At 44.7% G+C, this 12,064-nt stretch overlaps 1 protein-coding gene across 2 annotated transcripts in view; it reads left to right on the forward strand.

Annotated features, from left to right (window-relative positions):
- PITPNB (phosphatidylinositol transfer protein beta) overlaps positions 1-5,945 on the forward strand; it is a 62,008-nt gene extending 56,063 nt beyond the window's left edge. The window contains exons 11-12 of one of the 2 annotated variants that reach the window (XM_004283774.4): positions 2,707-2,792; positions 3,979-5,945. In XM_004283774.4, the coding sequence (XP_004283822.1) occupies positions 2,707-2,754 (48 nt within the window). In that variant the 3' untranslated portion in view covers positions 2,755-2,792; positions 3,979-5,945. The remainder of the gene's footprint in view (positions 1-2,706; positions 2,793-3,978) is intronic. The other variant, XM_004283773.3, reaches the window with a different exon arrangement.
- The last annotated feature ends 6,119 nt before the right edge of the window (positions 5,946-12,064 follow it).

The following is a 12,064-nucleotide window of genomic DNA, read 5'->3' on the forward strand; positions in this document are numbered from 1 at the left end:
GGAGAATGGCAACAAATCAGGTTCTTTGGCACAGAAGGAAATCTATTTGTCTGGCACATAGCACTGTAAAGAATCTGTGTTTAAAATTGCTTACTTTTGGTGATTACAGCAGATCTGCTTCTAATTAGCTTTATACAAACCTTCTGAGAGGACCAGGACATATTTTCTTTATAAGGCAATAAAATGTTTTAACCTTATCTTATACATAAAGTAAACTTTAAGCAGCCTCCAGCTTATGAATGGATTTTGTTCCAAACGTTTTTAAGTTCAGTTTTTGAGATTTGGAACATGTTTTCCCATAGTGACAACATTATAAATTGGGGTTTGGTTTGCAGGCCAGACAATAGAGGCCTCTCTGACCTCAATTTCTCATACTAATAGTATGGCTCTGAGTTCTAGATCTTGGGAGTAAGGTGATAGGATGGCAAGCATGGAAGACCATCCCTTACACCCTTATTTTTAGGCTGGCCCCAGGCAAAATATTTAAACGGACAAGAGTAAGTCGTGGGTACTTGCTACCTTCCTTCCAATGCCTCTCTCCCACTTTTGTCTTCCCTTTCTCAAGAGTCAGGTTCCCTTCTCTGAGCAGCACCCCTCACCACCACCCAGTCTTAGTCCCTTTCCTCCTGCCTTGCCTGGTTTTGCTCCTTCCAGGTGCTCCAGGCTCCAGTAATAGCTGCCACCTCTGCCTCCGACCCCTCCAAGCAGCCGGTGTCAGCTGAACATCAAGAAGAAAGCAGCAGGATTACACACTCATTCCCACTAAGCTTATGGTACAGCCTTGGCATCTCCAAAAAACGATTTGCCAACACCAAGAAGAAACAGAAAATGGACTTATATTTATTGATTCAAACTCTCAGGAAGGAGGTTTTCATTTGGTTTTGATTTCTATGCTGAAGGCCCGTCCATAGCATGAGGAAGAGTGGTGATGGCTGAAGGGGTAACGAATGGAGCCCTCCCTGGTTTGGGCTCTGGACCCCTCGGACGGAACTTGGCCGAGGCCTTGTCTTCCCCCAGGGGAGTGCTTACTTCCCTCACAAGTTTTTAGTCTCAAGGTGCCTGAACACAGCGCCAACGGGAGAGCCCTGACAGGAGGTGGTGACTGTGGCTGCCACCTGTGGCAGAGGGCCTGCAGGCTCAGCTGCTTCTGCATGCACATCTGTTACTTGTGAGTTGGGAATCGCACTCGAAAAGAAGGTGTAAGAAGTGTTACACAGAAGCCCAGTTTATTAGAAAGCATCATTATTGTATCCACATGGCTTAAACTGACAAATTCCCTCATGAAGTTGGTAGAAATCTGTCATTGGTTCAGGGCTGGGAATCCATGGCAGTATCTTTGTTAAATATTTCAAAAATACTTCACGTCAGATTGCAGGGTTAAATGCTGATCATCTTAATGTTAAAGCCCATTTATTTTGTTCTAGGTCACTGGGGAGTGCTTTATTCCACAGCCCATTGCTGCTGCTCTGAGTCCTAACAGTTGGTTAGTGAGCATCTCAGTCTGGGCAGCATCATGCCCACAGGCCAAAATGCCTACCCAGAAAACACCTGCCTCCTGAAGAGGCGTAACATTTTCAAGTCCTCTTCACCACAGAGGAATTTCCCCTTTTCTTGAGGTCCTGTTTCCCTGACACCTGATGATAGAATGTGATGTGTTATAATTCTCTTCTTAACTCACAAATATCTGAAGAATTGGATTTCTTTCAAATGGGTTTTGGCCCTGGAGAGAAGGCGTAGCATCTCAAGAGGTTAGGCATGAGAGGAATGCCCCTGCCTGTAATCCTGAAGAGGAATACTGGGGTTAGGCCCAGCAACTGAAGGAGTACTTAGGGCAACGTTATGCCTGTTCTCAACTGGACCTTCAGGAGGGATCGGGAGAGGGGGGAAGGGTTGAGCTTCAGAAATGTGTTTATTACATGTGTTCCTTTTCTGTCCATTCTTTTCTAATTTTCTCACTGAATTGTCTCTAGGCCATTGTTGTGAATGCCTGTCTTTTCTGATGCCTGTCCTTGTGTCCATTGTTTCTCATACATTGTTCCTGTGTTCGCTTGTTCTTCCTTTTGTCCTCCCTCTTTTTAATAAACTTCCTGTAAAGAACTCCTTTGTCTCAGAAGCCAGAGGTGGCCACACCTCATGGCTTCCTGTCTGGTCCAGGGACTATGAAAAGGTGAACCAGACCATCTGGGCATTTTCTTACACTGTATTAGTGAACAGTTCATTTACCCTGGCTATCTTTGATAATTTCACATCATCAGACTGCAGGCTTTTGTTTCCTAGATTAGAGAATAGATACATTTTTTGTGCTGTGGTAAGAAAAGCCTTTTGCAAGATTTACTTTAGATCAAGGTAACTACAGAAGGGCCTCGGAACTTTTTTTTTTTTTTTTGCGGTACGCAGGCCTCTCAATGTTGTGGCCTCTCCCGTTGCGGAGCACAGGCTCCGGACACGCAGGCACGGGCCTAGCCGCTCCGCGGCATGTGGGATCTTCCCGGACTGGGGCACGAACCCGTGTCCCCTGCATCGGCAGGTGGACTCTCAATCACTGCGCCACCAGGGAAGCCCTGGAACTTCATTTTTAATGTGGATATGCTTGTAAATAGGCAGCGGTCACTTCACAATCTCTTCTAGATCTTTTTTCTCCCCTTGCTTACTAACCCAATTTAGAGTCTGTGATTTCAGCAGCTCATGATTTTATTTTACGTTTAGATGCGTAAGAAGGGTTCCGTCCGAGGCACGTCGGCTGCTGATGTCTAGATGAGTCCCCTGTAGGGTCAGAGACAATATCAAACTGTGTAAGTGAAGACCTGGGTAAAAAGAATGTTTAAAAACCAATACCTTTTTGGTAATGGGTAGTTAACTTGCTGAGTGGAGACAACATATTAAGTATGGTTTAATTTTTAGAATGTAAGAGGTATATATTTCAGACATCGACAGTGAACACCTCAGTTATTCTGTAAGAATTTTATCTGTGGAAGAGGTTGAATTTAGTAATCCTAAGTTAGTTCTTAGTGTTATGGGTTAGAATCCAGCTGCCAAGTACGCTTACTCATCATGCAGCACTGTCCTAGAAACCAGCTGAGTTTTCATCCATAGCCAGTTAATCGACCTATTTCTCACTAGGACCATTTGTGGTTAGTAAGGAAATATGTAAAAGCATTTAAAGTCAAAGATCCTTCATCCCATGCCATAAGGGCCAATCTCAATCATTCATTTTAGTTGACAATTTTTGAATATCAGGAAGTCTTCCTTCATGTTGACTGTTCAGTCTTTATATTTAGCTTTAATATGTGTAAATGCACTGTTTTTTGTTTACAGTGTAAAATATTTCTATGGTCTTATTTCTTTCACACAGATTTACATGCCTAGATAAGAGATTTTCCTAGAGGGGAAAAAAAGAGCCTCAAAATCTACCCCACATATTGAAACCAGGATGAAAAACAAAAATCGGCAGTACACTGTCGTCATTTGTTAATATTGAGCTATGATGTTTATTGAGACAAATGACAAGACAGAACACACTTCTTACCCCACTGTTTCTTGGCTGCCCCCTGATGTGTGCTACCTGCTCTTTAATTATGGAACACCGGAGAAACGAAATGTTCAGTCCTGAAGAAAAATACCAAATAAGAATGGATGAACTCTGCCAGGATTCCTCCAAAGCCCTTTTCTTAAAATTTAGTGTTCATTTACAATTTTTTAAAAAATTTATTATTACTTTCACTAAGGTCTTCTGAGTTTCTATGATTTATTTCTATTCTAATTTATTTTCCCTCTGATGAAACAAAATATTATGCCCTTAGTAAGACCAGAATCAAGAGATTAAACGTTAAAAATGCAGTAGTTGGGGTGCATTGTCTGCCAGAAGTTTTGTTACACTGAGGATTTTTTTCCAAGAGAATGTTTGTGACAAGCTGCGGTCTAACATTTTTTGCGTCTCTCTGTATTTTAACACATTGCACTGTCTCGCTTTCCTTACAGTTACGTAATCAAGGTCAAGTAAGGGGAACAAGTGCAGCCAGTGATGAGTGAAGAAGAATCTGACCATGTCTCGCAGTGTTGACGTTTCCCAGACGTGTGCTTGTGGTTATGTGCCCACAGGCACAGGTCCCAACCACGTGTGTATATATGTGTGTCTATCTGTAGCTGTATATAAAACGCATGTAGAGCTGCAGATCAAAATACACACACTAGTGTATATATGTACATACATACTGAAGGGATTAGTACAATTTCTCCAAAGTACTGTACCTATCTTCAGCAAGAATGCAAAAGAAAATATTTTCAATATATATACCTGGAACAGATTTTAATAATTATCAGAGTAATACCATTAATGGACAAATTGACTGCAGTGTAATACTAGCTGGTATGTTTCATAAATGGCAAGTTGTGGACCAATATATATATATGTAGCCTTTTATTACTTTTCTGTTCTTTTAAATCAGTCTCTTATAAATTTTAATTTTAGTGCCATAATCAACAGACTCCCACAGAAAAATTTATTAGAAATCTTTTGGTATTCCAAGGAATTTGGAATGTAACTCTGAATGTATTTATAATCATTTACTTCTGGATTTTCATTATCATACAGCCAAACTGGATAATATCTATTAGTAAGTAGTAGAGTTACAGACCAATTTTTACTTGTTTGCCCCAAGGAAAAGATCCTTTTAAAAAAATTCCATTTTTTATTGGATTTTTGTATGTTGAATTTCAAGTATTTTTCTACATCAAGTCTAGCAAAAATGGAAATGACAGTCTGTGATTTATAACAAACACTATACAATTTTCAGGCTTCTGTTAGGCAAAGAAAGAAATTGATAAAGAAATTAATAGGATTGTAGGCTGTTTAGAAAAATTGGACGTACAGCACTTCCATGGAGTCTTGTTTCTGAAATGACTGCTTTCTGAAATTACAGCTTGGAAACTATGCAAAGGATCTAGATTCCTCACAGCTTACACGGTAGAATATAGATAGTGATGACATTTTGCTCTTTTCATGTTGAAATATACTTTAAGGGGGAGATGCTGCCTTTGAGATAAGAAGAGGTTCAGAGGCAGCATGAGGCTTGTCTGCACATGGTTAGGAGGCCCTGCCAGGGGCCAGCACAGTTCCACCCGTTGGGATGTGCTCTCAAGTAGGATGTCATTAGAACATATCCTGAAAAAGCATCATGAAAATGACGGTTAGAAGCTGCTGCCCCTTTTTTTTTTTTTCCTTTTTTTTAAAGAAAGGAACAATAGCTAGGTAAGATTTTTATTATCTTTCTCTGTCCAAATCCAGTTTTTCTCCTGTCAGTCCTGGGAGCTTGAATAGAGTGGTATTGTTGAAGCCTTCAAGTCACAAACCATCTTCTTTAACCTCCCGTCCCTCCTACAGCACACAAGCCCCTACGTGCTCATATCACATTAGTAATCTGATTTGCTGACAGTCCTGCCCTCCCTGCTCCATGTTTTCCCACGACCTGTGTCCCCACTGAAGTGATCACAGTGACTTAGACAAGGATGTTTAGGATCACTCCTGCGCTGTGATACCCTTTATCCTCAGCTGCAGACCCCACGTTGCACATGTCCTCTGTGTACTCAGGATCAAGACTGATGTTTACTCTCTGGGCACCGTTGTAGGATAGGTTTTGTCAAAGCATAATCATTGTCTGCAAAGTGATGCCAGGAAGATTATTGCTAATTTTGTGAAATAAAGAGTCTAGCCTTCTCCTTTTAATGAACTTAACTCTCGCTGGCGTCTGTAGCATCATTGGGAGCTTAGACGCACACGGAAATGAGAGCCCAGCGCATGGATTTTAATGTTTTTCTAACAACTGTGGAGATTTGAGGGAATGTGTGGTGAATGTAAAATATCTAGTTTACTTGGCAGTCTCTTGTGTAAATTACAGTAAAACAAAGTAAATGAAATTTAAACAAAAAATAAATTTGATCACAAAATGCCACTTGTGTGCCTGAGTGGTTGTTTCCCTGATGCCACGTCTGGTTTAGAATGCTGTGGACGACTTCTCTGCTGTTTTTTCAAGAATTCTCTAATTTGCAGCACTACCACTCTGGGAAAAAAATTTTTTTTAATTTGTCCTTAAAATCTGAACAGTAAAGAAGGATTATATATTAGTCTCAGGGGTTTTTAAAAACTATTCTTAAAGGGGAAAAATAAGGAAAATCCACAGTATTTTTTAAAGTACTCAGTAAGCATTTTGCTGTTAGATTCTGCTCATTTCAAGATCGTGGCTTTTTGGTTTGGGGCCATGTTTTACATCTCCTCTTTTAGGACTTGGTCACTTCCAATCTTCCAGTTTTGGACACGTAACAACTATTTTCTTGTGGTGCCAACTTACATTCTAGAGCGGTTCAACCTTCAGAGAGGTGGCCAGGTATCTGGATGGATTTAATAAAATGTTTTATTTCCAGGGTGTTCTTGTGTTTGCTTTCTGAGGTGATTTTCTTAGTGTTTTATTTCAGAGAGTGTTTGCATTCACGTGGACCGTCATTCGTGCGTTCAGCAGTGTGAGCTGAGCTCTTCCATGCCCAGTACTCGGGTCCCCTGGAGGTGCCAGAGTGAGCAGCAGTGCAGAGTCCAGGGTGGGAGACAGGCGTGTTAAGAGGTAGATGACAGCTCAGTCTGATTAAGTAGTCGTTTGACAGTAGAGAATTGGTGGAGAGAGATCTTAAGATGTCATCCACATCTTACAGATGAGAAAGCAAAAGTCCAGGCCAAAGGCAGCTTGGCAGTGGGGACCCTTGGAGCCCCCCTCCTGGCCCCTCGCCGAGTCTTGGACTCCTTTTCTGTCACTGGGGCCCTGGTACCCTGTAGTGTTCAGGGTCGGCTGAGGCACTGTATCCTCTAGCATGTGTTGTGTCCTCTTCAGTGTGATTTCTCCCCTCCTGTTCTATCCATTTACCAAACTGCCTCCTGGTTGATCTAAAAATCACTGTGGACCTAACACCTGGCTTTTAAATAGCTCACTTTTCTCTCCCCTTTTCAACTGGCTAAGCTGTAAAGTTTCACAGCCCCACCTCCCCTTCAGATCTTGTCTCTGAGGAAGTAAGAGACATTTATTAACAGTTGTTTTGTCCATTTCCCCTCAGCAGTCGAGTTGACAAGAGGTCGGCATAGAATTCCCTGTTCCTGACGATTTGGAAGGAGAATGTTCTGACTGTTGTTAGACCCTCACACCTGATACCATTGAAAGCCACTGAATGTTAGGAGGTAGAGTTCAGTGAGTCCAAAATTTGATTTTTTTCAATGCTGCCCTCACTGTCAGCTTTAGAGTTTGGGACTTCACGTGACTGGAGGGAGGGAGGGAAGGTGCTGGGGGATAGGTTAAAGGTCGTCCTACTGACCCTGGAGCATCTACAGGGTGTGCTTCCTAGGAACCCTGCCAACATCACTTGGGGTTATGTCTTCTGACTTGGAAATATTAAACAACAGCGATCCCTTCAAAACCAGTTCTTAAACCAGACTGGATTAGGGAAAGTAGAAAATTTTGAGTGTTCTGTTATGCTAGGGCTACTGTTTCAAAAAAAATTCAGCATGTGTCAATCAGAGGTTCTCAACATTGGCTCCACTTAGAATCATGGGGGGAGCCTTTAAAAATACCGTTGCCCACCAGTTGCCTTTCTAAGGCTTGGGTTCAGTGTGCCCCGTTTTCAAAGGCCAGGGAGAGAGCTTAGAGAATTCCTGCTCCTGGAAGATCATCGAGAAGACCTTCTCTCCAAGTAATCAGACTCCTGCCCATTCTTCAAAGCCCAGGGCAGCCTTTCTTAACCTGGAGTGACCTCTAGCAGTCTACACCCCTCCCTTGGCTCTTAACAGACTGCCGCCTTGGTTAATACATCTGTATGTTTTGCTTCCCAAGTGAGCTCAGGAACTCCTCATGGGCAGGAGTCACAGTTGTACCCCAGAATCACCTCTCCCGATGGAAAGTTTGACTCTGAAACTGATCCTTTTGTCCACAACAGATTCCTGCCTATGCTGTGCAAGGCCCCCTTTGAGTCCTGGGGTTAGAGTGGAGGGGAGTATGATGAAAAATTCAGTAAGATCAGATTTCTGCCCTCAGAGAATCAAATCCTGACAGCCAGCTGCAGCAGGAGGTAGCAGTTCTGGTAGCTCAGGGTACTACTTAAGTACGTTGAGAGAACAGACGAGGGAGCTCCAGGTCCGCATTCCCTCCTCACTTTTCCAGACATTAACAGGAGCTTTGGTAGACTCTTCAAACTGAAGAAGTCTAAGACCAAACTCTTAAGTCTTTCCTCTTTCGCCTAAATGTACTTCTTTCTCCCATCAGTTAACTGTGTCACTGGCTGTGCTGCCCAAGCTGGAAATCCTAGCTGGTCACCGAGTCTTAAAAGGGCCCCGAAACGCTTGTGAAATCCTGCTCCTCTTGAATATCCTGGTCCAAGCCATGCTCCGATGGGTTGTCCTCTCATCTAGGGCAGGGGTCTGCAAACACAGTAAATATGTTAGGCTTTACAGACCACATGGTCTGTCACAGCTATTCAACTCTGCCCTTGCAATGCAAAAACGGCTGTAGACAATATGTAAAGTAAGTGTGTCTGTTCCGATAAAACTTTATTTACACAAACAGGCAGTGGGCCAGATTTGGCTGGTGAGGCCGTAGCTGCCAAGACCTGGTCTAGAGCATGGAAAGCCTTAATCAGTCTCTGCCAGAGGTGACTTTCTGGAACGCCCCTGATGGTGCTACACCCCTGCTTGAACACCTGCATGGCTCCGTGAGGCCCAAGAGACCAGTGCAGTCAAGGCCAGTGACCAGCAAGAGCCTCACTATGCTGTCTGTAAAGTGGAGCCAGTGACGTTCACCCACCTCATGGCTGTTGGATGGGTGAAAGGGACTGAGCAGATTTCCGCTGCCCCGGCATGGATGCTGTCCCTAGAAAGGCTCTAAGCTGAGGAAGACAGTTGCTGCTGTTTGCCATCTGATTCCCAGCCAATACCCAACCGGAAGTTGAAGGGTAGAGCTGTGGTGTGCTAACAAAAGCTGTTGATGTATAAAATACAATGAAGATAATGCTGGTTAGCTAAACTCTTCTCGATTGGCATATTTTATATCGCTGTATGTCTGTTGTCCAGAAAATACCATCTGTGGCTGTTAAACTAAAATGCTATTCTCATGGGAAAGCTCACAGATGCCCTATACATTTTCCACAATTAAAATCTGGCTCCTTAGATACCACTGCCAACGTGTTAACCTGAGCTTGGCTCCGTGGCTCCTGACTGGGCATGGTAAGGTTAGGCCTTTGCCTAGAAAAGCAGCCCGGAGTTTCCCTGAGTCAGTGACACTCAACTTTGGGTCGAATCTGTCTACTCCTTGGATTTCTGAGAAGCAGTAAGGCACTGTGACATGTCTCCGCCTCGTTGATCCCTTATATATTCTGACACCACCTGCTAATCAGCCGAGAGCAGAATTGCCTTGCACTCCAGACTGAGGGAGCTTCATGAAGTGGAACGGAGGAGTGGCTTACGGTGTTTATTAATGTATGTGCTAAACAAAAGCCTCGCCTCTGGGCATCCTGTTGCACGCCGGGCTCCCTGCAGCCTGGAATACTGATGGCATGTTCTCTCAGAGCCGCCTCGACTTTCCCATGGCCCTGGAAGGCCTGAAACGACTCAGCTTGCCAAGAGGTGCTGTGAGTGCTTCCCATCCAGGGTGTTCCGTAGCCGTCACTCCAGAAATGTTCCCAGAGAGACACTGTGTAGGCTGAGACTTCTCTCAAGTAAGTCTGGAGGGAGGCTTAGGACCAAGCCCAGAACAGCCATTCGTTCATTTAGATCAGAGGGTGGCAAACTTTTTCTATAAAGGGCCATATAGTAAATATTTGGGGCTTTGTGGGCCATACAGTTTCTGTTGCAGCTACTCAGCTCTGCCTTTGTAGCTTAAAAGCAGCCTCAGATGTTGTGTAAATGAATGGGTGGGGTTGTGTTCCAATAAGACTTCATTTACACAAACAGGTGGTGGGCTGGATTTAGCCCCAGGGCCCTAGTTTTCCGAGCTCTACTTTAGATTCTTTCCGGCCAAAGCAGCCAACACTTAGTAGTGTATGTCAGGCATTGTTCTAATAAGCACAACATGTAAATGGCCTCCTTTAATCTTCACTCCCACGCTATGAAGTAGCTGCTGTTATCACCCCTTTTTACAGATGAGGAAACTGAGACCCAGGTAAGTGCAGTTTTGCTAGGTATTATTACAGAAAGCAGGGGAGCCAGGGATATAATCCAGGGACCTTTCCGGAGTCACGCACAACCACTGCCTATCATCCCGTCTCCCTGTGTTTGACAGCTGCAAGTTTCCATGCCTGTGGCATATACTAAGGCCAACATAAGGAGCAGCCATCACGATAAAAATTCTACTGAGGACACTCTGTGTTCTTAACCACCACTTAGGAGCAAAATTCCATGACCGATTCTTCCCAGAGCTCAGAGCCAAGAAAACTTCCTCAACAGTGTTGAATTTCCCCCTCAGTCTTGGTGTCAGGAAACTCCCATGTTGCATTTTATGTGCAACTGAGGCAACCTCTTTAGGCAGGCTTCCTGGCATCACTCCACCCCCACCCACCCAGTCCCCCTTGCCACCCCTCATACTTGAATTCTGTGACGGTGCTGTGAAATTTGAGGGTTTGTGGTTCTCCTGTGTCCACGACTGCTAGGTAAGTTCCCTCAAACTCCTTGGGGGGAAAGGTTTAGTGATGATTCTGATGTATGTAGAAACACAACGTCTGTTCCATTGAGGTGAGAAATCAGAAGAACTGCAATCACTCTTCAGCTGCAGGAAATCTCGAGGCCTGTGACTACCTGGAGGGGAGCCACCAGGGTTGTTTTGTTAGCTTTGCGGGCTTGTGGATAGTTTTTTCCTCCAAGAATTGTCCTCAGTATTTCACTTTACAAGAGACTCTTCCTTGAAACTATTTTTGTAACGCACGAGACCTTGAGAGCACTTCCCCATATGTGGATGCCCAGTCGTGCCTTGTATCACTGGGGATAAGAATTTTCAGTTCAGCATCTGGTGGCCCATGAGCTCACTCCTCTTCCTAGGTGCGTGCCAGAAAGCCGTCGGGGGGGATTTCACGATTCCTCCTGGCACCTCCCAACCCAACAGGCTCAGATTTTCCACTTGTGTGACTGAGGTCAGTGCCTGCATTCTGGCTGGCAAGCTCCCCACATATGCTAGTGCCAGGCCTTAGGCAGGGGCTTCTCTCATTTGCCCTGGAATTCACTCCCCTAGTTGGCCCTCTCCATCCTGCTTGCCACCCATGGGGTGGGGAGGCTCCATCGGAGACTGGGGACAGCCTGACCCAGCTCTGGCTCTGGGCCACCAGGCTGAGATGCAGCCCCTGTGTTTGCTCAGGCCTGAGAGTGAGTACAGAAGAGTCCTCTAGCCAGGAAAGGAACAGTGGGATTACTGTTGCTTGCAAAGAGCTCCACCCCTTCCTTGTCAACCCACGAGAGAATGTGGAGGTCGGCAACCATGACCACTGCCATGGGGTTTACTAATGGTCACTGCCGCTGACTCTCCCGGAGAGGCCCCGCTGGACATGGGGGCTTTGCCATCCGCCGCCTGCATTCCAAGCCTGCCACGTCCACTTACTGAGCAACGGGCCAGCAAATAAGTCTTGGCCCCTCTGAGCCTCACTGTCCTGCCAGTGAAGGTTGGGGTAACAATACCAACATGGAACGTGGCCAGGAGACACAAATGTGTAAGTAGTGTGTGAAAATCTCTCCAGCACTGGATTTGCCCCTGGGTTGGTCTACTAATCAGCTAGGGTGACCAGCCATCCTGGTTCGCCCAGGATGGAACTTTGGGTGCTACAACCAAGACAGTCCTGGGCAAATTAAGACCATTGGTCACCTTATTTTTAGCCCCAAATGTCAAGATTCTTGAAGCCAACAGCTTTCACTTAAAAACAAATAAATAAACTGAACCCAAATTGTATAGGAAACAGACTTGTTTTGTAGCCTGATGTGCCCCAAACTAACTAACTGCCTCTCTCTCTCTCCAGTCTGAGGATGTGCTGGCCAGGAGGGCCTGGAAGTGCTTTTCTC

The sequence above is a fragment of the Orcinus orca genome, chromosome 15, assembly GCF_937001465.1.
Source record: "Orcinus orca chromosome 15, mOrcOrc1.1, whole genome shotgun sequence".
NCBI lineage: Eukaryota > Metazoa > Chordata > Mammalia > Artiodactyla > Delphinidae > Orcinus > Orcinus orca.